We start from the raw sequence: 25129 nt of genomic DNA on the forward strand, positions 1-25129 counted from the left end.
AATATAAATAAACAATCCACTTTGTTTGACATACCAATGCATATCTGTATTCGGTATATATACAAAGGATCCGTCCAAAACTTTCACAGAACTTTTGTCAAAAAAAAAAAAAAACTTTCACAGAACTAGTTATTATTTGACAACATATATAGCGTGAAGTCCTAAACCTTCTCTCAAAACACAACTCTTCGTTACACTCTTTAATCACCTAAGAAGTACATCTTTTTAAGATGTTGACCATTCAAGTCAAGTTGGCCATATTATATTGATATAGTTTTGCATTAATGGCTTATTCAATATTTTTGCTTTATGTTGGCCAATGATATTGACTTTCTTTTTTTACCGTAGGGTTGCCAGATTCATGCCTCTTAAAAAAACACATATGACATTTATATGTTTCATATAAACATTAAATAAATAAAAACTGTTCAAGAACACGGCTCAAATTCTAGTTGAACTTAAACTAGGGGTTATTGGAACATGAATTTCTGTGGAATCTGATGATTTTAATAGTTGAAAGGATTTTACAAGTTAACTAGATTTAACAAAATTTATCAAATACTTTTACATAGATTTTCATTACTTTTGTATAGAATTCTATTGATTGTTATTAACTTTTAAAGTAAGAAATTAATGGTGGTAGAAAAAAAGGAAAGAAAATCATTTCAATTAAGGCAATTCTTAAACAACTTTAAAAAAGTTTTTGTCACAAAAAACATCTCAAGAAATAAAATGACCAAAAAAATTAATTTCTACTTCTCACTTTATAGATATAAATAATAAAAAATTAAAATTAAAATTTAATATAATTTCGAAATATATGTTTTAAATTTGAATTTTTGTAAAAAAAAAAATTGAATTATGATTTTTGAAATGTTTTTTTAAAAAATTCGAAAGTGCTTTTTAAAACTATTTGTACAATTTTTATTTTAAAATTTTAATATTTTTTCTATTTTTTTAAGTTGTGAATTATATTATGTTAAAGTTGTGATTTGTATATTATTTCATTCTTCAATTTGAGTTTTTGTATGTGAGTGTATTTTATTACATTGATTTCAAAAATCTTATGGGTATAGATGATATTCTCAAAGTTGAGTACTATGAGTAAAAACAAAGAAAATTTACATCCCAATAACAATATATTTTAATAGAATCTTAAAATCAATGAAAACTAAACTTTTCCAATAACAAAAAATTTTGAGTGAAATTTAAAAATCTCACTCCAGTAACAATGGATTCTATTTAGATTTTAAAAATTCACAAACCAATAACAATAGAATCTCGAAATTTAATAACTCCTCTAAAATTCTTTGCCCAATAATCTTATGGGTATAGATGATATTCTCAAAGTTGAGTACTATGAGTAAAAACAAAGAAAATTTACATCCCAATAACAATAGATTTTAATAGAATCTTAAAATCAATGAAAATTAAACTTTTCCAATAACAAAGAATTTTGAGTGAAATTTAAAAATCTCACTCCAGTAACAATGGATTCTATTTAGATTTTAAAAATTCACAAACCAATAACAATAGAATCTCAAAATTTGATAACTCCTCTAAAATTCTTTGCCCAATAACCCCCCCTAAGAAACTGAATTTCAATTCAGTTTGGTTCGACTGGTTTGTGTCGAAATACCAGGCTAATTTAGAAGCATGTTTGGTTATAATAACCTTGCAACAGTGGTCTTAATCTCGTTTTTTTCAAGAAACACGAAATAAGATCATTTATATATAACTTATTACAGTGCGATCAAATCTACCAGAAACAGTTAAGAGGTAAGCGTGAATGCAAGAGCTGAAATCATCTTACAACAAAAACATAACATAAAGAACCCAACCACACACATATATAGACTACAACTAAGCTAGACCAATGTCCTAGAGACAATAAGTAAGTGCACCAACAAAACCCCAAAACATTAACATCCTTAGAGCATCATCAAGAAATAACAGAATCCACTCAAAGAGATCAAGAGAAGGCGTGTGGACAGTTTGCTTGAGTTCTTGAGAGCAAAGGCGCCGCTTTCTATTGAGTAATCAGGGTTAATCCCTGTCCCAGTGGCTCCTGTGCTATTGTTTCCAAAACCTCCATTGGTTGAGGTTCCTGAATAAGGATTGTTGCCACCTGGAAGTGTGGTTGTGGTTGAGCTGCCTTTTGGATTGGTTGTGCCAGGAGTCATGGTGGTGCTACCTCCAGAGCCGCTGGATAAAGACAAAAAGTGACAAATTACATCAAAGAGAGTACCAGACAAGAAACAATCACTCTGGGAGACCCATAAATGAAGCTTGTCCTATGAAATTTATAACCAGACCAAGTCTATGATGAACTGAAAATGATCTAATGGAAGAACTTAAAATCAAATTCATATTTTAAACCCAAACACTCTAACGAAAGAAAAGAGTCAGATTCTAATAACTGAAGGGTCAAAAATATTAAAGATTAAAGACAACCATTAAATATAATGCCATATCAATCATGAACACTGCTTTCCAATAAAAATATTTGAATTAATTATTGACATAATCAAAAGTTTGGTTAAAAGCATACCTGGCACTAGTTGGGAAGGTACATCCTGAATAACCTGTATAAAAACAAAAAAGTTTTCAACAAACTCAGAAAATGTATTAATACATTGATTATTATCCACAGAACTGAAGCTAGAAACTAGTCTTCATCAGTCATTTAGCACTAAAGGAGTCCTAACGATCAATTCAAAAAAGCATTGAAGTTTGTTTAGCATTGTGTTCTCATGTCAAAGTTCCTCAAATGTACATTGTATTGTATATCAAAGATTAATAAAATCAAGAGAGCAGTCAAATGAGGATGGTTGAGGCTAACTTGGATCAGTGTTAGTTGGAGTGGCAGTGCCACTGAAATCACAAGTGCCTGGAGCTTGACCCTTCTTTTGGAAGAAGCTATTGACAGCATAGCTGCAGTGAGACCTAACATTGTCAGGGTTAAAGCAAGGTGCCTTTGGGTGAGTGGGATTACAGTCTGCTCCATTGCCACAAGCATAGTCTAAGGTATTCTGTAACACTGAATCACTAATCCCTGTTTTGCACACACACCATGAGGCACCTACATAGACCAAGAAAAAAAAAGAGAGGCAATGTTTAGTGATTGATTTAAGTTACCATGTCACTCCATTCTCTTTGTTCTATGTTTAAGCCAACAAGATTTGGGAAAACTTGGAACTTTTCTTGACTACATAAACAAGAAGTTGAAATGAGACACGAACAGAAGGAAAAATCTTGAATTTAATTTTTCGTTATTCAAAGTACAAGCAACTAAAGAAACAGGAGTCTATCAATGGCAACTTTTAATCTTTTCCATCAATGGCATAAGACTCAGGAACAGTGAAACCCTTGACTGCTACAAGAATCTTTTTAACTCGAGCCAAAAGGCTTCAGATAAGGGCAGCGAGAATGCTAAGAAAGCTGAAGAAGAGTGGAATTTCTTACTAGAGTGGCCAGCCATGGCTAGAAGGAGAAGTGAAAGAACCAGAGCAGCCATAGATGCGTTCAGACAAAATGTCACAGTTGTTTCCTCTAAAGAGAAAATAATGAAAAGATAGAGCAAGTGGAGAAAACAGTGGGAGTGAGTGTCTGGCTAATTGTGTTGTAGAGAGATGTGTAAGATGAGAGTGGCTACTTGTTGCGTGTCGTCTTCTGTCTCTTCTCAAAACCCTTTGAGAGCTTTTCGCATCATTAGCTCGTGTAAACTTGTGTAAGTACGTATATGTAAAAAAAAATATATATATATATATATATATGTTTTCGAGATTTAAACAAGACACAGTGTATTATTGTTGGTAAAAATGTTATATATCTAGTTCTGCATTATAAAATAAAAGTTAATGAAACGGGAGAGTGAACGGTTTAAGAAATTTTTTCAGTCTTCGTCACTGTCATAAACCATGGCCATACGACGGTGAGTCGGAGCTTTTCTCGGAGGAGACTCCTCCTCATCCGACTCAATCCCTTTCCTTTTACGGCCACTACCACGTTCCTTCTCTGCCTGCATTCACCACAACATAATATTACAATCTGAGGATGATCCTTCTCATTACGAACAACATATAACATGACCCTTTTTTTTTTGTTTACTTTCCGTACCTCAGCTTCTTCATCTTCTTCTGAATATCTGTTAGCTTTTGCGTCTTCTTCTTCTTCCTCCTCATCTTCTTCAGCATCTTCCTCATACTCATCTTCTGGTTCCTTGACTCTTTTACGGGAACGTGGCCTTTCCTCCTCTTCTTCCTCTTCTTCAGTCTCATACTCTGATTCCTCTCTCTCACTCTCTGAGTACTCCGCTTGACGCCTTGTCGGCCTCGCTGAACTCATTGAAGACCTCCCCGGAAAGCCTTTCTGGCTCTGGTTTGCAGAAGCGGTTAAACCATTATTTTATTATTATTCCGCAAGGTGTGAATATGTTTTGTTTACCTTCTTGGCGTTCATAATTCTTCGTTCCCGTTGCGCTTCAGCTTCCAGATCCTCCTCATAGCCACGGTTTGAGCGGTGAGAACCATAGTGGTCCGTCTCTTCATCCTGGTTCCAGCAAACAATTAGTCTCCTTCTGGAATCTTTGATTTAGAATATGGAAAGAACACAAACCTCTTCGAGGGCATCTTCCAAGTACCCAGTGGAAAGTTGTCTCCTTGCAACAGGAAGTGGATACTTGCGCTTGATTTTCTCCCTTGCTTGACTCAGCTTTGTACTAGCCTTGAGGTTTTGGCTTTCCATCTGGTGAAAATTTGATATTATTAAATGAGGAAAAGTCAACAACTTCAGACAGAGAAATTACAATTGGTTTTTGTTGGAGCTAAGTGAAGAGGTTACCCTTTCTCTCTTTTCCTTCTCCCTCTCAGGGTCAATGTCAGTGACACAGTTCTTAACTTTGAAGTCCTTCTTTTCCCTCGAGTCAACAAGGGCTGTCAAAAGCCTATGGGAATTTGACGTTAGAGATGATGGAATAAATCTCATTTTCTTCAAAATTCTTCCTTGCGATTGAAGGATTCCCTACAACGACATCCAAATAAGGCAAGAGGTGAGAATCTAGTAAATAGAATCATATGGGTTCTATGAGAGCATTTAGCTGATCGCTGGTTCGAGTCCCAGGAGGATGGAACAACTACAAATCTATCAGGTAACATAAGCAGAAGGAATGAAGAATTAGCACCTTTTCATGTTTGAGTAAAAGGTGATTCTGGTCTTGTCGTGCATCTTGTTCAGTTATATCAAGAACTTCGTTTCCTATCAATAGCTGTAAGCTTCCATCTGACCACCTTACAAATCGAGCATTACTTTCACTCTGCATATGAACATAACAGGACATTAGTAGACTGCAGCAGAAGTAAGGAAAAAGTAGAACATAAATGCAATAAGCAACGGACCAATCAAACAAAGACTAAAAGACTTGTTTATAGGCAGGTTTCAAATAAATCCTAAAGGATTAGAAGAACTGCTCAACAGAGACAATCGTAAAATCTCACTCTAACCATATGAACACATGCTCGTAATGAACAGCACAAAGGAACCTAATCTCGAATACATACTGCATCAAAGGTATGTATGTGTCTGTATTAGCATCATTGAACATATGATACCTATCAGCAAAATATTTGTAACTTTACCAAGAAATGCCAGTTCATGAAATTGGTGGAGCAGAAGTACTAGAAATATGAAACATACATAGCAGCATCACAGCTTTGACGGAAAATTTTGAAAGGGAGAAGATTTGAAGAAGTGTACACTTACATATGTTTTACCATCTCGACCCTTAACGAACCTATGGCGCACAATATTGTTAACCAGACGAATACGCGTCTTTGCTCCATCTCTCTCAAATGTGTCTTCTTCAACAAATGTCTTGGCATCAAATGGATTTGGATCAATGCCCATGATACTCGAAACTTTAATCATGTTCATCTGAAATATATCAAAGAGAAAAAAAAGGTAGGGTAAAGTTAACCTCATTCTTTTGGGCTAAAAAACGGGATTTCAGAATATAAGACTGAATAGCATTCTCCTATACAACAAATGACCCTTCATGCTAAGTAAATGCGGAAGCATGTTTCAAAGCAACATAAAGCACATATACCTTTTCGGGATCACCTGGAGGAGGGCGGAAAGGAACTTCCACTTCCAAAGGGGGGCCAACTGGTCTCTCCCTGTGCCTAACTTCAACACGCTCATCTTCTGACTCGTATCGAGGATCCTCTTCAGGGACCATATCATCATCAAGCATCATATCGTCAGGTCTCTGATCCTTCTCAGAGCCCTCTTCGTCTTCGATTGGCGATCTCTGAAAAAAAAATGAAAATCTCAGCATACATACGTGCAAAGTCATACAGTTTCTAAAAGAAAGCAAAAAACTGGAAAAGAAACAGCCATGATGTAAACTCACAGGTTCGTCAGCCTCAATGTCATTCCGAACATATTCTTCTGCATCTTCATCATCGGAAGATCCAAATACATTACGAATGTTAACATCTGACTGTGCAACAGGAGCCTCTTCCTTCTCCTGACTAGGTGACCTACACGCCATGCCATTTTTCCATTTACAACATACAAAGTGAAGCATAAGCAAATTGGCAATCCAAAGAATCTCAAATACACTCAGATGACTAGCAAGAATGATCAAATACATCAAAAGCACAATACCAAGTTCAAAGGAAGACACACAACAAACAAAGTGAACCATAAGAAAATTGGCAATCCAAGGAATCTCAAATACTCTCCAGTCTCAGAAAAATCACAGAGTACCAAAAGCCACACAAAACAGCTAGAAAAGGGTGTACCTTGGACTCCTCCTAGTCTGCTCAACCTCTTCATCTTCAGACTCATAACGCCTTTCGCCAGACCTCTCTGATCCACTCTCAACAACATCTCGTCTCGTCGTTGTAGCCACTCTCTCTTCATCTCCTTCTTCTTCTACTTCTTCTTCGCTTTCCTCGCGTGGATCAGCAACATCACCTTCCTGTGAATTTTCCTCCCTCTCACCCTCACTTTCTCCATTACCAGGTTCTACAACGCCCTGCTCCCCGTCAGACTCAGCTTCAGGCTCACCGTGAACTTCAATCTCGGCTTCACCTTCTTCTCCAGGCTCCACCCCGCCCTCTGCCTCATCCTATTGGTGTTTCAGATAATCATGGATTAAAAATCCACTGCCACAACGCTATGGAATCAGCCAATAAGCTCGCTTTCATACGAAGCTGAATTAGGGTTTAAATGACTTGCATTCTCAATTGCAATTCAGGCGAAATGAATTAGCTATCGCAATACCCAAACGTTCCAAGAAAATTCGAGAAAACAAAAAACAATCGAGGAGCTAAGAGAGAGGGATTACGGAAGGATAGTGGGGCTGAGGATTTGATTCATGTTCGGAGTCGATCTCTTCTTCTTCCTCCTCCGAATTATCACCGAAGAGATTCTGCATCATCACAGATCTCTTTACTTCTCCCGCCACCATCTTCGCCTCTCTAGTTTCTCACAGTCGCTCGTCACGGTGATCGTTATCTGAGCTCCGATGTAGCGTTAACTCTTGAAGATTCAATTTTGTGTTTTCGAGTTTATAGAAAGAAAAGAAAACATTAATATTAATAATATACAGATAACGGGCCAGAAATATTTCACAGGCCCAATAAGAGTCCATGATCCAAAATAATAAGGGGCCCACACATTTTCTCACAGGAAACTCCTCAAAAACCCTAGTTTCGTTTTAAGCTTACACCAAAGCACAGCGCCGACGCCGAATCACTAGGAGGAGAAGGAGCAGCAACAATGACAGGCAAGACGGTGAAGGATGTGTCTCCACACGAGTTCGTCAAGGCTTACGCTGCCCATCTCAAGCGCTCCGGCAAGGTAGAATCTCACGATTATAAGCTTTTGGCATGTATCCTTCTTTACTAGCTTGGTGTTTGGGATGAGAGTGCAATGAGAGATGTTGATTTGAAACTTGAAATTGGCCATGAAGTCTACGAATCACTACTGTAAATTTCAGTAAAGTTTGATCCTTTTCTTGTGGGTCTCTTTGCATTTGTCTCTCTGGATGAGATTTCAGTTAGATTGTATTGGTACTGGATGCTTGTTTTGGGTTTATGCTTTAGATTTATACAATATTGTGCCTTTTTGATGTAGATTGAGTTGCCTGCGTGGACAGACATTGTCAAGACTGGTAAACTTAAGGAGCTTGCTCCCTATGACCCTGACTGGTACTACATCAGAGCTGGTATGCATATTCTATTCACTTATGTAATGATGGTTGTGTCTTTTTGTTTCTGAGATTGAGAGTTGTAATCTTTTTTTTTATGTAGCATCCATGGCGAGGAAAGTGTACCTGAGAGGTGGACTTGGTGTTGGTGCGTTCCGTAGGATTTACGGAGGAAGCAAGAGGAACGGAAGCCGTCCTCCTCATTTCTGCAAGAGCAGTGGTGGCGTTGCTCGTCACATTCTTCAGCAGCTTCAGACCATGAACATTGTCGACCTTGACACCAAGGGGTTAGTTGCTTTTATCTTCGTCCTCTCTTATTTGTGTATATTCTTTGGTAGTGTGTAAGTAGGAATAGTAGGAACATGATTTATGACAAGAAAGGTCAATAAAAAGCTGCTTAAAGGTGCAATTGTGACATGAGATTGTCCATACATGACTCACTATATGAAATGTACATGGTTTTGGTGGTACGGCGCTTATGGGATTATAGACTAGCTAAGCTATACTTAATTTTGATGTAACCAGGGGAAGGAAGATCACATCGAGTGGTGAGAGAGATCTTGACCAAGTCGCAGGGAGGATCGCAGCAGAAGCAATCTAAATCAAAGATCATCACAATAGCTGATTGTTCGTTTCCAGAGTTTTTAATGTTTTCGAGTTTAGTTACATGGAATGAGTTGCTTTTGAAATCATGAATGGGATGTAACTTCACATTTTTGTTTTGGCGAGACTTTTTCACCTATTTTGCTCCTTTTTCTTTATTCTCAGCGACTTTTGGCTATATATCTATACTATTAAAACAAAATCTTTATTAGAATTCTGCCATTACTTTTTAATTTATTCACAAAGCTATGCCACTCTTTTTTTAGGCCACTCTCTTTTCTTAGAATAATTTTAATTATTTTTGCTATCTATATATTCAACCAATAAAAAACAAATGCCTATTTTATAGTAACTATCATATATAGCGTAGATTACTATCAATAATTAGTTTTATATTCTTTAGCAATTTCAAAAGGTATGATGGTATCAATAATATTCGGATTTCCTAAACTAAACGATTCTTATGCTATAATATATCTATTCTATTAAAACTCCTATATGACCAATTGATAAAATGTTGTGTCCAATTTAAAAATATAACTGCAATGAATTGATTAAATAGAATATTGTGTTGATATGTTAATAACTGTCACGATCCATGTTTTTGTAACTGCATTGAACTGATTAAATAGAATATATTATTATCTGTAGTGATATAACTGCATCGATCCATATTTTTATAACGGTATCGAACTGAATAACTGCATGAACTATTTGTACACTTCGTAAGTTGGAGTATCTTTACAGTTATATCATTGATATATCTTTTTATAATGATATGTTGATTGTTTCTCATAATCTCGGTTAAGAAGTATAAAATGTAATTATTAAAGTATACACTTTATATTTGTTAAGAAATACAAAAGAAAACACTTATAGTAGTTTTACTTTTTATTTTCACCCCTAATATTGGGAAAGAAAATATATACTCTTTCCGTTCCCAAAAGATCTATGTTTTAGTATTTTCACATTTTTTATTAAACATATTAAAATTTAGCTATAAATGCATAGTTTTTTATAATTTTATATTTCTTATATTTTTAAACCGATAAGATTTTAAGAAATACAATTAATGTTTTTAATTTCTCATTATTAGTTGAAAAAATTGCATTGAAAATATAGAATATGTATCTTTTTGAAACATTTTTTTATTTAGAATATAGAACTTTTAGGAACGGAGAGAATACTATTTTCACCGATTACTACATCATAATATCTAGCTATAATAAACTTTAATAAATTTTTCAAAAATCATTATCACACTACAGTACACATAACTTATATCTCAATCCAAAAAATTGAGACTTATTCAATCAAACATTAATTTAATCAAATTTGAAATATTTTACACAAACATTAACTTTATCGATTAACAAAGCACGTGATGTTAAAATAAAGTTTAACAGGGTTTAAGTGAAATTTTAATTGAAATAAATATTCATATAAACTCATTTAGTACAATAGGTTTTAAATAGGTTGTTCGATTAATTTTTTTTTATTAAATATGATCTTACTTCAAGTTAGTGAAGACCATATTAACCATTTATATATATATAAATGGTTGAAAACTTTAGAAATAAATTTTTAAATAATTTCTGAAATGTGTATGGCGCAAGTGTATAGTTATGCAACTTTACATATTTAATATAGTTACTAAAAATATCTATTCTATTAAAACTCTTGTATGACCGATTGATATTTGTTTCGTCCAATTATTTATAACCTACTTTCTTAAAAATTTAACTGCCATGACATGTATATATATATATTATAACCTCCTCTTCCCTTGGTATTTTATAACCTCCCGATGAAAAAAAATGAAAAAAAATAACCTCATCTTCCCTTTACTTCCTATCATTTCGGGATGCATTACTTTGAGTGGAAAAAGTATTCGACTACAATCATTGACAGCAACCCCTTTGATTTTCGCATGCCTGATACCATTCTGTATATACATTATCAATAACAATTAATAGCATTTATATTCATAGTATCAATAACTATGTTTACAAATAAATAAATAACTATACCAGCTTTAAATATCAGACGGTTTGAATAAAAAAATCAAATAATTTAGATAATTTTAAATTTATGGATAAAAATATTCGGGTAATTTTGTTAATAAATAGTATTTTTAGTATATTTATTCTATTAAAACACCTGTTTGACCCATTGATAAAAATTGGATCCAACAACTATTTTTAACGATACATACCTTTTTAATGTGATAACTACTATGCCTTTTTAATTTTCATAACTAACCACCACATCATTTTCTTTTTCGAAAATAATCACCACTCTTTAATAGTAGGAAACCTCTATTTATATGCAACTTCCGCTTTTACAAGTTGTTTTCTATTTGATCGGGACCATTTAAAATATATTTCTGGACTTTAGCACCATTTAAATTTACTACTAATATATTTTCTGGACTTTACCACTATATTTACGATAGCTAATAATATTTAACCTTACTTATGTCGACTGTTTAATATACAAAATCAAAGCTTTAAAATATTTTTTACAGGCCATAGTAGAGTAGAGGCTTTTCAGATGTAGGAGTTAAATTGTTTGGTGATGCTATAGACACAAAAACGAGTTTCTTTTCATACATCTTCTTTTTCAACGGAGACAAGATCAACGCTTTGGTTTTGTTGACCTTTCCTTCCCTCCAGTACACTTCAGACACATATATTAGCTCGATTAAGATCAGTTTCACTCAGATCTCTTATCGGAAGAAACAGAGGATCCGTCACATCTGAAATTTCATTCAAAATAAAATTCTCAGATTCCACCTCAAAATAAGATTACATGCAACAAAATATATTTAATCTAACAACAAAACGAGTGATATTACATGTACCTGGGCTGATCTGAGCAATCTTTTTTACAGATCGATTAAGTTTGAGCTGAGACAAGATCCGGTCGGTTGTAATAGAAAGAGGGAGAGAGAAACTCTATTTTCGAGCTGATCTTTTTTTTTTTTGATCAAAAGAGCTGATCTTTTTAAAAAGATTTTTTTCTCTATAATAAGTTTGTGGTCGGGATTTATTTATTTATATGGGTATTGAGCCTCAAATTTGATACATTGTTTTGCATTGTGTATTTGTATGGCTTTTTAAAATTCCTATTGTTTTAAAATTATTTTGCCTAATTGATCTTAATTAGATATTACTAATCGATATTATTATCAAACAATTTTTAAGGTCATCTGTTATACCTATTCTGTTAAAACACCTACTTAAGTTTAGAAATAAAATGTGGGAAATTAAAAATGTTATCATATATGAAAGTACAAAAAAATATTACAAATTGCAAATTTGGTGAATAAAGATTAAAAATAATTTCCCAAATGTGTACGACACAAATACATAATTATGAAACTTGATAAATTATTTATTTAAAGTAGAGAAAATTATATCTATTCTATTAAATTCATATCATACAAAAATATAATTATACAAACATAGACATAAATTATATTAGGCAAAAAATTAAAAAAACAAAAAGTATACCCGCCCTCAATATCTAGTTTGTCCATTAAATCGTTAAAAAATAGGTCAATCTACCACTATAAATAAAACCTTTACTATCGTAATAGACTAATAGGTAATACACATCAATCACCACAGTCTTTTTTTACACATCACCACATCACCCTTATATATTTACAAACATTTTATATTTCAAAATAAATACATGTTTATCTAACTAAGATACTAGCCCAATCTATAATGTCTACTAATCGAAGCCCAATATATAAGGTATCCTTTTCAGATACTTAAACAACATAACCCATTTTGTTAAATCTATTGTATTTTATTTATTTTTACTTTCATTACAATAAACTTAAAAAAAAATATGTACATACTTGACAAAAAAAATATGTGGATACAATAAACTTTAAAAAGATATAAAACTGCACAACTAAATTTATGGATTAGAAATGTACCACTTTATAAACTGATTCTCAGATTCAATTACTATTTAGTAAACATAAACAATCATTTTTTAAAAAAATACAAAAAATAAACAATAAGCCTAACTGTATTAGCACAATACCATATCTAAACTATTAAAATAGGAATACAAATAAGATTTGACCATATTTTTTCTAAATAATTACAATCTAATGCCACTGATATAAACACAATAGTTTTCTATATTCACTAACCTATTATTTCGCTAAACCATGTGTTTGCTTTACCTTCCTATTAATTAAAACTACACTCTGATCCGCGCTCCAGCGTGAGTTTGAATTTTTGATTTTTGGTTATTTATTTAACTAAATAATGTATTTGTAATATTTGATGTATTATATTCACCAAGTAAATAATTTTTTTGGCATCTTAAACCATCTATTTACGATGAATATTCGATATAATATAAAAAATTGAACAAATAGACGTAATTAGAGAATTGTAGACGAAATATAAAAACAATGGTTATTAATGTAAAATGTAAAGAAATATTATATTATGACTTAGTATGACATAAAAGATTATAAATTAGTTATACATGTTTAAAGAAAATAAAATGATTTTTAAACTTCTATGAAAAATTTAACATATAAAAAAGGGCGATGAATTAGTCATCAAATTGTAAATAATTTCATAATTTTATTAATAATAAATTATTTATAGTCTTTGTTTTTCGTCAAGATAATTATTAAATGTCCATAACATTAATATGTTAAAAGACCATATTATGAAAGCCCATGTTGTAACCATTTTTTCCGGGAAGTGTAACAAAAAAAAATTACATTTAACTCTTCGTTTTGTTTAAGTTTGTATCGGTAAAAGATTAAAAAAAATATCTCTATCTTTTTCAATGTTCAATTTGAAGCTTATTATGCGGAAATCATACGCAAATATAGGCAATTGGTTGGAATCTCTATATCTTTATATTCTTATAAATTTTAAATTTATTGTTTCCTCTTCTGCAAGCAAATCAAGTACCGAAGTAATAAATCAATTGGTTGGAATCAAATCTATTCTTATAATTAGTGTAATTATGGTTATAGTTTCTATATTTAATAGGTACATTAAAGATGTGACATTGAAGATATTATGTTTTGATTAATAGAAGATATTGGATTTTGAGTTTGTATTTATTGATTTGTTTTTTTATAAAGCTTAGAAAATCAATGGGATGATTGGTTGGTTGATACATCCTATAAAGAAAATGAAAACTATATGTGGTTTGAATATTGTACATTGATCGATGCATGATGTAAGTTGACTATATAAAACTTGAACATAATCATTTCAAACTAAAGTATAGGTACGTTATATGCATTTGTTATATTGTAGTTAATATATTTTAAGTATTACATAAGTCAAGTGATTCACGTTTTCGTTAAAAGAAAATTCAAGTTCATTATTGGACCGTACTCGTACTTAATAAGCTACATTAAATATGATATATTTTTAGGTTCATTTAATGACATTAAGTTTAAATTTGATTAAGGAAAACTCATTAATTTAACTGGAAAAGACAAGCATTAAAATAAGTAGGTTTATTTAATGACATTAAGTTTAAATTCGATTAAAGAAAACTCATTAATTTAACTGGAAAAGACAAGCATTAAAATAGGTAGTTTAATTTAATTCTCAGTGGCATGGAAGTGTAAATAAGTTAGAAAACTTAGGGGTATTTTTTAATGGGTACTTCTCTTTTAATAATAGAGACTAGGTAAGTAACCCACGCGATATCGCGTGGAAACTCATTTTTGATAAATAAATATAACATATTATAATCTATATATTATATAAAAAATAATTTTATTTTCAAAAAAAAATTCATGCCAAAACGTAGAACATATGTGATTATATTTATTTATAGATGGCATTAAAAATGTATATTCTATGATTTTAAATTACAACTAAAATACAAATACATCAAAGACTGAGCCCGGGAGAAGCCAATCACATTGAGTGTAGTTCTTGCCGGGAGAGTAGCGTCTGAGACATCTTTATCTGAGGCGTTCCTCGGCTTCGTCGTCCGGCTCATCCTCGGAATCCGAAAATCAAACTGAGACAAAAATAAAAAAGGAAACTCACCACCAAAAGAAAAAGGTAGGTTAACTAACTGCTTGTGAGGTTGAGGATTTGACTGTTATGAACTCTTGGCCCGTGCCTCCGTAGTGTAGTGTAAGTTCTTAGACCAAGATTCGAAACTTTGTCTTCCCGCTTCCCTTCGCCGGAAATTTTTGACAGAAAGTAGCGACACTGATATCTTAGAACTAATAAAATTATACATTTTTTTTATTATTTTAGGTAAGTTACACTAAAATTTTAAATTATATCAATTTATAATAAATAAATAAAATCTCTTATTAAACAAAAAAATCTGTTTAAATAAAAAAATGTATCGTTTTCGTTAGACGGTTGTGTCGTCAACGAAAAAGTACGAACAACTCATAACCTAAGAGGTACGAACACGTCTAAACTAAGAGATACAAACATGATGTGATTCAAGAGGTATGAACTTGTTCCAAGGGGTGGACGAATGTGCCTTGACCGAAGGTATGAATGTGTCATAACCGAAAAAGTGTAAATGGCGTGAACGAAAAGGTGTAAATTGAAATGAGATCCATAAGACAAAAAAATTTTCGGATGTGTAAAAACAGGCGAAATCTAATAAATATAAAGAAAATGATATATTCTAATTTGGATAGATTAAAATTATTTTTTAATCTATATTTAAAACTAAAGTTTTAAAATTTAAATATTAATTTTTTTTTAAACCTCACCTTTAAGTATAGATTATTTAACCCTGCGAGTATAAATGTCATTTTACCTTTTTTAATTGAAACATTTTGGTTATTTTGATCTTTGTGTGCTATATTTATGTTAAAATATATAGGCATATGACTTATTATCCAGGATTCGGATTCGATCCAAGATACGCTCCTGATCCACTCCAAAATACGATAAATGTGTTCAGATCCAAATGCGGATAGAAAGATCTTGGATCCGTCAAAACCGAAGCCGGATCAGAATATCTTAATTTTTAAGTCTGGATATCCATATTAGGATCGATTTTTAAAATATAATAAATTTAAAATTTTGTTAATAATTATATTTGATATACTAATATTTATATATAAAAGTCTTATAATATTATATTTTAATTTTAATATTATTATATGCATAAATAAATTCATAAATTTTGTAAAAATATTTAATTTATGTAATATTTTAGATTTTTATATTTTAAAATATATTTTTAAAATTATTTTTACGGATCCGGATCCAGATTCGGAACCGGATACTTGCAGGTATCATAATGTCTAGACGAATATCTGAAACCTGGATATCTGGAAGGAAAAAATCCGAATCCAAAAACTAAAATCAAGGATCATGATACTCTAAATTTTTCGGATATCTAGATCTGTTCCAGACCTTAAAAATATATATCACTAATTAAAAATAATATATTTTTATTAAAAAAATTGCGCGGATCTAAATCTAGTCTATGTTATTAAAGCAGAATCTCTACTAGGATTTTGCCATTGGTTTTTATCATATTTACAAGGGACTGCCATTACCTTTTTTGCTATTTTTTTTTTGAAAAACACCACATTAATTACAACCCATCCTTAGTCATATATTTAGCAAAGCAATAAAATTACAGCAATGTTTAATATACTTCCATTTTTGTTACTTGGTTTCTAAACAAATTCAATTTAAGAATTCTAAACAATTACATTAAAGATATAACTAAATTACAAAATATTCTTAGGACCCATAGCCCAATTATTCACGTTCTTAATCATTAATTATCACTAGGGATCGTTATCCGCGCCTTGGCGGAGTTTTTGTATTTTAATCTATTTTTGTCCCTTGCTTATTAATCTAACATTCAGTTTTTCAATGCATTTTATCTTCACTATCTCCTCTTGTCTTGTTTACATTTGTTTTCACGTTCTGTCGTTTGATTTGTCTTAGTTTTGGCTTGTGTAATAACTTAACCCTGCTCATTCTTCATTCATTCTTTATTGATTGATATTTTTGTCTCGCCTAGCTCTGTGTTGCCACTAATTTGCTAGAATCATTTTTCATCATCTGCTTCGTATTCTTTTCATATTCATTAACTACTGTCTACAATCTCTTTAAATCCTAAAAATCCTACATGTTCTTTTGTTTATTAAATCACATATTAAATATTGTTGAAACTGTTTATTTATTATAATAAATCCTTACGATTATAACTAAGATGATATGGATAAAAGACTGATTATAATTTAGTTGAAATTAAAGTCTAAAGTATAAGTTATTAAACTTGCAATCCTTCTTTTTGCCATCCTAGATAGCTTTAGTCAAATCAATTATATTGATTTAGAAAACCCATAAGCTATTTCAATCACAAACAACCGAAAAACAGGTGCATTTGTTATTGACGCTGCGGCGGGTTTCCTTTACTATAAACATAATTGCTTGTCACAACTATTAGTAAACCAAAATGTGTTTACAAAAGCTACTCATATAATAGTTTCATACTCATTTCTCTTTCTCTAGTCATCTCCTATGTTAGTAGCTATCATAATACAATCATCAAACAAAGGACATATCTCTTGGTTCCATATAGAATATGCAAAAGGACTGTTTTCTGCAGACTCCATGATCATTGAGTATTATAAATATCAAACTCTGTCTATGGTCTATTTATATGTTGAGTAAATGCCTCGAAATGTAGCTTTCAAATAATGATTTTCAGGTCAACACATTGCATGTTAACCTCCACAATGGGATCAGCGGATCTGCAGATACTGCTACATGTCGAGTCCAACGTAGCTACACAAATGTTCCCTGCTTGTGCCTTTCATTCACAATCTGCAATTCTCCCAAGAACCAGAATCAATGTTAAATGAGGTAAAAATTTTAGAGTTACAACAGACTTTGTATAGTCAAGCCCAATAAACCAAGCACCCAACGCAACATCTCCACTTGCCTATTTGTGCAGAAAATGACTTGATCATTATATAGTAGCACCGAGAAGTTAGATGGAGAATGAGGTATGAATGCAAAGTAGACAAAACAGTTAAAATCTTACTGATTATGGAAAATATAAGAAATCAATTCTCTTGAAATGACGTATAACTGTCCAATAGCGTGACAAAAGTACTTGTTCATGTTCTCACCAAACTTTCAATTCTAAATGTATATATAAATCTATTAGAGTTATTACCAGCGCTCTGTTGCGATATTTGTTAGCTAAAATAATTCATCCAACATAATTGGAAAAAGAAACCAACGAAATTGTAAAGCTAACCATCAGCTGAGATGCTTTTGCTGTCCTGACACATTGCAGGCTTAGTGATTTCACTGTCAAAAGCAACAAACTAAGCAGTCATATACATCCGAGACATTTATTTACAAACGGTTCCTAATACAGAAAAACATATTATTATGTTACGGATGATAAGTTTGATGCATAAATACAGTTTAGAATTTTTTTCAGCTGAACATTTGTGCCTACTGAATTACCTTACAACACCCACTGCATTATGATTTTGGCATGTTAAAGCTGAGAACCAACATTGGAGCTTGCGTTAGCATTTGGAACATGAAATATATCACCATCAATTTCCAGTGTTAATTCTATTGACAATAGCTGTGCAAAAGAACTCTGCTAGTAAGGTAATCATGATTAGTAATTCTTTACATCTTAGTGTCGTACAACTTCAAAACGATAAACACTTACAATCGACGGCTCTCAAAGATGGACCGCAAACCATCTAATGATATGCTTACCTCGTCGTATAAGTAATCCATGTCACTTCCCTCCCACGGGTAACGTTGCTGGTGCAGATCAATTCCCTCCACCTCTTCCTCATCATTAGGATGCTCTGCAATATACCCTTTGTAAGGTTCAAATTTATGTCGCTAGAATTATCAGAGAAAGAAATATAAAGTACCCTCCAAATCTTTAGGAGCATCGACATTTTCTTTATTCAATGATCTTCATTCAACATAACAACCATCAAAATAAAAAGAATGTGAGGTACATAATCTTCAAAATCAAAATTTAATGAATGGAAAAAAAAAACTCAGGAAGACAGAAAATGTCAAACACTCACTGACTTCTTCTTCTTTTACTTCTTGGCTCCCGTGAATGAACTGTCAAAGCCATCATTATTTGCAGGAAAAAAGATTAAACAAAGCAACTGATGAAAAGAAACAAATATGTTTCACAGCACATAAACTCTTCTTGAACAATCAGGCAACAGGTAGTATGTCTCCCGTGTGACTCAGCTGAGTCCTCGATGGCATCCTGAACGACAAATGTCTTCTTCTTCTTCTTGGTTAGATCAAAGGGTGAAAGCTAAGGATGATCAAAGAAAATTAAAACCACACAATCATGATTTATCAGGCAAAATAAAAGAACCGATGATGAATTTATTAAAGATGAGGAGATGTAGAGACTAAAGAAGAAAAACTGATTCATGAAACTCAAAGAGCCAATACGTGTTTCTTAGATGAGTCATGAACCGATGATTAAAAATTGAAAGCCCTAAACTCTATTGAAGAGAACACTTACATACCAAAGAGGTTTATTGGGTTTTTTTAATCGAATCCCATTTCAAAACGTGAGTTATAAAGTATTTATTAAATCATTAGATAAAATAAATAAGTGTGGGTCCCACAGAGAAAGCCGAAGAAGCAAAGTTTTCCGACCTTCATAAATATATATTTGTTTCAACCATTAATGTACAAAGAATCATTTAGCTCAGTGGTATAAATGTTGTCGTTTAGATCTCAATAACCCGAATTTGAGTTACAGACTTGACACTTTTTCACATTTTTTAAAAGTGAGACCCACATATCGTTGACGTGTCGCATGAGGAGTGATGCAACCGTCGGATTATAATGTAGATTTCTTAAAACTTTGATCCAACTTAATCATTTACGATCTAAAAATATTATTCAGAATTAATCCACTTCCACCAATTCATCAATTTTTTAGATATCATCGCAGATTGAAACAGAGATGTAGCTTATCCCAATTGTTTTGGGTTTAGGTAATTAAAATCGTGTATAGTTTAAGACCCGCTATAGGAGATCCAATATCAATTCAAATGTTAATATAAGGCAGCCCAGTTATAATTTAAATCTTGATAATAATATAAATTGTCATTTTATATTAATTGTGTTTAAATAAAAACATAAAATAATAATATAAAATAGTTTAATATTTTTTTTAACGTCTGATTAATTATGTTATTACAACGATGAGAAATATTACATAGATGATTTTACAGCCGACAATTCTACCATCATATGAGAATGCACGTCTGACAGCATCGCTCCGATCTGCCCTTGCACCATGCTGAATACTTCTTGTAACCCTTTTTCTCCATGATCTGCATAATTTGCGTTTTCTGAGGTTTAAACCCCAAACCTCCTGGTGTATAAGCATTAATGAACTATTAGTCAAACCATTGGACTAACAGGGCTTTCACAAATAGATTAGTATTAATTTTAGAAAAAACAAAGTTCCAGGTATTATAATAAATACTGTTTATTTGTATTGGCCAAAAATATGCAATAACAAAATAGGGAATACATAGATAATCTTTCTACTCAATAATATATATTTACTTTTAAAATTAACTATTGGATAGCAAAAAAATAAGCTCATTTTTAAAAATGCATGTAAATGAGAATAAAAAATTAATATGAGACGTCAAAAATTCAAAAAGGCTTAGTTACATAGTTCAAAAATTAGTTATGTTTCTCCAATATCAAATCTTTAAAAGTAAAAACCTATACATATTAGTGTAAAATATATTAATAATTTTTTTGTTAATTGAAAATTTAATCCCGCGCTTTTAAAGCGCGGATCAAAATGTAGTTTGAAATTATTTCTGATTTTCATAATCTCTAAATTTACAATCAAACAAATGTTTACTAATTCGTTTAAACTAATTAAGATTTATTTGTCATTTATTAAAAAATTTCGTTAGGAAATGAATTAATTGATCAGAATGCATCGTATTAATTGATCAAATTTGTTAAACTATAGGCCTCACTAATCAATCCAAATTTTGAGTTTTATTCCTGCTAATTACCGATGTGCTTTTATTACAGCAAGCAGGTATCTCTCGTTGTCTGATTGGCGTGCTTTTAATTTGCCAACGTGGTAGAGTAGAATACAATTTTCAATAAGTAGCTCATAGTACAATGAAAAAGCTGACTTAAGCTAAGAAAGCTGAAAGGTTTCTTCATCGACATGGGAAAGCAATAAACATCATAGTCAAAGCAGATTGTGAGATTACTTAGCTACCTTTATAGCCATACCTTAGCAGAGAAGGAATGCGAGAGAGAATAGTAATCCTTTGTTCACACTTTTGCTTCTTCATCTTAAGAACACCACAACTTGTGTCTTGTCTCCTATCTAGAAATCTACAGCGATGACTATGGCAGAGTACTCCAAGGTCAAAACTTCGGTTTGGTGGGATATAGAGAACTGCGAGGTTCCTAAAGGATGGGATGCTCATGCGATTGCGCAGAACTTGGGTTCTGCTTTGTTGGATATGAACTACTGTGGTCCTGTTTCAATCCTTGCTTATGGTGACACCAACCTCATCCCTCACCATGTTCAGCAAGCTCTCTCTTCTACTGGTGTTGGCCTTAATCACGTCCCTGCAGGTATTTTCCCTCACAAAACACTCCTTTTGAGTTTGGTTACTGTTAGTTGTTTGTTGATGATGAATCCAAGATCTTTACTTTTAGTCCTTGACTTTGGAAGATTGTGATCAAAACTCAGTCTTTGGGTTACCTATAGTTATAGCTTGTGTTAGCTTTGTTCTCATCTTAGTTTTGTTCAGCTGTTAACATAGGCTTCCAACTAAAAAGTCAATTAACAATAAATGGATAGGTCCAAATTTCTTATATTTAGTCATGTCCTACCGAAATTCTCGATTATTTCTCTCAAGCCCTTGAGATAATGGTTCGTATAATAATTAATCTCGACAATATTCGATCCAGGTCAGACTGGCAGGATCATTCGGGTCATGCCGGTTTAAGATCGGGCTCTTTCGATGGGCCGGATCATTTCGGTCTGGTTGGGCAGCACGTTTGTGGATTTTGATACCATATTAAGTTTATTGGACTTTTAACTTGAAATAATTGACTATAAATGGATTGAGTAAAGTCTCTTATATATTAGTCATGTCCTGATGGGAGTTTATATTCTCGCATGTTATGACAGTAAGTTTTGTTTCTGCTCATGTTCTGTTTGGTGGTCTTAACAGGAGTGAAAGATGCGAGTGATAAAAAGATTCTAGTTGATATGTTGCTGTGGGCTGTAGACAACCCTGCACCAGCCAACATCATGCTCATCTCAGGTGATAGGGACTTCTCCAATGCTCTTCACCAGCTAAGTATGAGGAGGTACACCATTCTTCTCGCTCAGCCTCCACGTGCCTCGGCTCCGCTTGTCGCTGCTGCCAAAAATGTATGGCTATGGACAAGCCTAGCATCAGGAGGTCCTCCTCTTACAAGTGGTGAATCCTCTGGACCGGTTAACAATGGACGCTGTAATGTCTCTAATCCAGTTTCTGAACTAGCTCAATCCAGCAAACCAACTGGTTCAACTTCTGTCGTTGGAGATACTAATGTTACTTCTTCTGATAGCTTTAGAGCACACCTCTCAGATAAAAGACAGACATCTCAGGTAAACTACATGCTTACTTGCTGTTGTCTTTTTTTTTTTGAAGATGGTTTTGTTCTGAGAAACTAAGGAAAAACAAAATAAACTGCATGGTCTATTATGCAGGCTGCGTTTGTAGCTAGTCATAAAGCTCATGCTAGTGTTTCAGTCAAACCTATACAGGAAGCAGATGTTGTGGAACCTGTTCTGTGTACTGTTTGCCAGATCAGCTGCATCAGTAAGGAGGTATATGCAAGGCACACGTATGGTAAAAGACACCGACACAACTTGGAGCTGCAATCAGGTAAGGTTCCGGGACCAGCTGTGTTTCCTAAGGAGGTTCTGACAAGACAGAACAGAAGAATAAGAAGAAGGTCAAGGAAGGTAGGACTAGACCATATGCTGACTAATGCTTGTCGTTTGGGCAACGTCACATAAAGCTTGTTTGGATGCTTGATATATTGCTGTTGGTTCAGGCACTAATTGATTCTAAGAAGCTCCAAGAGAAAGGTGTAGGAGAAAAGTTTCAACCAAGAGAAGCAATTGCACAGTCTCAGTTTAAAAAGAAGTATGTTGCCATGGTGAATCAATCAGAGGCAAGTTTTCTGACTTTTGGTTAAAACCTTAACTCTGATAAAAACAAAGAATGAAGACTTACATAATAATGTGGTTGGATCAGGAGGTTGAAGAGAGAGGTGAGGGAGAAAAGCGTCAACCAGTAGAAACAATCACAGAGTCTCTGTTGCATTGTCAAAACACTCAAGAGAACAACACCAAGTCCTTGGAGAAGCAAAGCAAAGAGCTCAGAGAGATACTATTTGGCACCTCAGAAAGCAGTGTACAAGAAAAACTTCCAAGAACTAAAGACCAGGCAGAGACTGTTAACAAACAGCTTCCAAATGAAGAAGCAAGGTACATTTTGCTAACTTCATTTATGAAAAAATAAACTCATTTACCTTTAATAATATTATGAAACTTGTGTTCACAGAGAATGTTTTGATGGCATTGTCAGGCCTTTAAACCAGTCTCAAGGAGCAACTGATAATCACTCAGGGGATGTGAAGAAGAAGAAGAAGCAGAAGGAGGTGATGGAACGCCGATCTAAGCTTTGTCATCATTGCGTAGTGATTTGTGATAGCCAAGGTGTTTCAACACTAGTCTGCAGTAACATATATCATTGGACAAACCACCCTTTGGTAGTCACTGACACAACTTACTTCTTGTGTCTTTTTTTTTTAATTGATATCAACTCCCATTTGACATTTTTTTTACTCTTGATGTAGGCTGCCTTTGTAGATGATGCTGTGTGGTGCCAAGTCTGCCAGACGAGATGCAACAGCAAGGCTGCATATGAAAATCACACCTATGGGAAAAAACATCGACAAAACTTGGAGTTGCAATCTGCCAAGAATGAAAACATGTCTAAAGGACAAGCCAAGCTTTCTGAGGAGAATGCAAAGGACCAAACCGCCTTTGATTCTCAGAACAATGCTGCCATGGTGAAGGAACAAACAGATGTAAGTTTAAAGTTTTACAAACAGCCCTAAGAGTTATATATAAAATGTGTTATATATAACTCTTAGGGCTGCATAGGAGTATATACATAGTAAAACAAAGATCAAGAAGCTAAACTAGATTATTGCTGTAGAAGGCATTTGTTGACTCAAAGAAAAATCAAGAAGAAAGTGATCAAGGGGCACAAGAAGAAGATAAAGAGGAAGTGAAGGAGGTAAACGCAGTATCCGAGAACCTGGTGCATGTTTTCAATGGACTGAATCGAGAGTCTAGAATACCCAAAGAATCGAGGTAATAAGAGCCAACAATTACTGGACTTGCGTCTTGAATTCTAGTAAAGTATCTATTAATGGTTACTTACTTTGTATATTGGTGTTACAGAGGATGTTTGGATGTAATTCCTGAGAGAGTAATAGTGCCACCAGATGTGAATGTGACCGGGAAGTTTGAAGATGAGTCAAAGCACAAACAAGAACGTGAAAAGGAGTGTGCAGGAGGAGGTAAGGAGCATCCCGGAGAGGCTGGTAAAAGGGAAGAGAGTAAGAAGGTCCAAGTTGATAAATTATGGACACGCCTTTGGTGGGGAAAGAGTTAAGACATGTTAAAATATCCAAGGCTGGAATTTGAATTTATGGAAACTAATAATAATGGTGTACGTTAATTGTGTGAATAGCATGTGTTATGTTGGCAGCAATGAACCTTAAGGTGTGTGAGGTTGTGTATGAAACCAAATTAGGTAATAACTGGATGAGTTGGTGTGTTTTAATATAATGTTAAAGATTTGAATGGACTTGAAACAAGATTGTAAAAAAAAATAATGAATAATTGGATGAGTTGGTGTTGCTTCAAAGTTAAAACTCAAATGGTTCTATCATGTTCTATACATTTATCATTTATGTTAGCGATTTAGCACATACAGTTAGGTCTGGGACGGATCCGGATATCCGGGAAATTTACGGTACCCGGATCCGTGGATTTAATATCTGGATCCGGATTCGTGGTTTCCGGATTTCGGATATCCGTCTCGATATTCTATTACCCGCGGATATCCGGATCCAGATCCGTAAAAATAATTAAAAATAGAATTTGTTTTACCCGCGGATATCCGGATCCGGATCCAGATCCGTAAAAATAATT

The 25129-nt window shown here is 33.2% G+C and overlaps 4 protein-coding genes across 7 annotated transcripts; 2 read left to right on the forward strand and 2 right to left on the reverse strand.

Moving 5' to 3' along the window:
* Positions 1-1709: 1709 nt before the first annotated feature.
* On the reverse strand, positions 1710-3712 carry LOC106382195 (PLASMODESMATA CALLOSE-BINDING PROTEIN 1). Its single transcript, XM_013822174.3, has 4 exons — positions 3466-3712; positions 2843-3082; positions 2552-2585; positions 1710-2205 (listed from the first exon to the last, which is right to left on the reverse strand). The coding sequence occupies exons 1-4, from the start codon at positions 3515-3517 to the stop codon at positions 1932-1934; spliced, it is 600 nt and encodes a 199-aa protein (XP_013677628.1). The 5' UTR covers positions 3518-3712; the 3' UTR covers positions 1710-1931.
* Positions 3713-3743: 31 nt separating this feature from the next.
* LOC106382196 (protein LEO1 homolog) lies at positions 3744-7581 on the reverse strand. 2 transcript variants are annotated; one of them, XM_048769780.1, is made up of 11 exons: positions 7352-7581; positions 6804-7132; positions 6410-6539; positions 6104-6307; positions 5761-5931; positions 5183-5314; positions 4843-5022; positions 4618-4746; positions 4447-4551; positions 4120-4371; positions 3744-4021 (listed from the first exon to the last, which is right to left on the reverse strand). In XM_048769780.1, exons 1-11 carry the CDS (start codon positions 7472-7474, stop codon positions 3896-3898), a joined length of 1881 nt encoding a protein of 626 aa, XP_048625737.1. In that variant the 5' UTR covers positions 7475-7581; the 3' UTR covers positions 3744-3895. The 2 variants fall into 2 exon arrangements, with proteins under 2 accessions (XP_048625737.1, XP_013677629.2); XM_013822175.3 differs by having other exon boundaries at positions 4120-4377.
* A 114-nt stretch (positions 7582-7695) lies between these two features.
* On the forward strand, positions 7696-8957 carry LOC106382197 (40S ribosomal protein S19-3). The gene is made up of 4 exons (XM_013822176.3): positions 7696-7866; positions 8143-8233; positions 8319-8502; positions 8741-8957. Exons 1-4 carry the CDS (start codon positions 7786-7788, stop codon positions 8814-8816), a joined length of 432 nt encoding a protein of 143 aa, XP_013677630.1. The 5' UTR covers positions 7696-7785; the 3' UTR covers positions 8817-8957.
* Positions 8958-21011: 12054 nt separating this feature from the next.
* Positions 21012-24849, forward strand: LOC106382199 (meiosis regulator and mRNA stability factor 1). Of its 3 annotated transcripts, none has more exons than XM_022712344.2 (9): positions 21012-21474; positions 22080-22501; positions 22604-22861; positions 22954-23073; positions 23157-23389; positions 23466-23673; positions 23761-23994; positions 24129-24283; positions 24374-24849. In XM_022712344.2, the coding sequence occupies exons 1-9, from the start codon at positions 21237-21239 to the stop codon at positions 24585-24587; spliced, it is 2082 nt and encodes a 693-aa protein (XP_022568065.2). In that variant the 5' UTR covers positions 21012-21236; the 3' UTR covers positions 24588-24849. The 3 variants fall into 3 exon arrangements, with proteins under 3 accessions (XP_022568065.2, XP_013677631.3, XP_013677632.3); XM_013822177.3 differs by having other exon boundaries at positions 21014-21474; positions 24126-24283; XM_013822178.3 differs by having other exon boundaries at positions 21016-21474; positions 23490-23673; positions 24126-24283.
* The last annotated feature ends 280 nt before the right edge of the window (positions 24850-25129 follow it).

The sequence above is a fragment of the Brassica napus genome, chromosome C9 (assembly GCF_020379485.1).
Source record: "Brassica napus cultivar Da-Ae chromosome C9, Da-Ae, whole genome shotgun sequence".
In the NCBI taxonomy this organism is placed as follows: Eukaryota; Viridiplantae; Streptophyta; class Magnoliopsida; order Brassicales; family Brassicaceae; genus Brassica; species Brassica napus.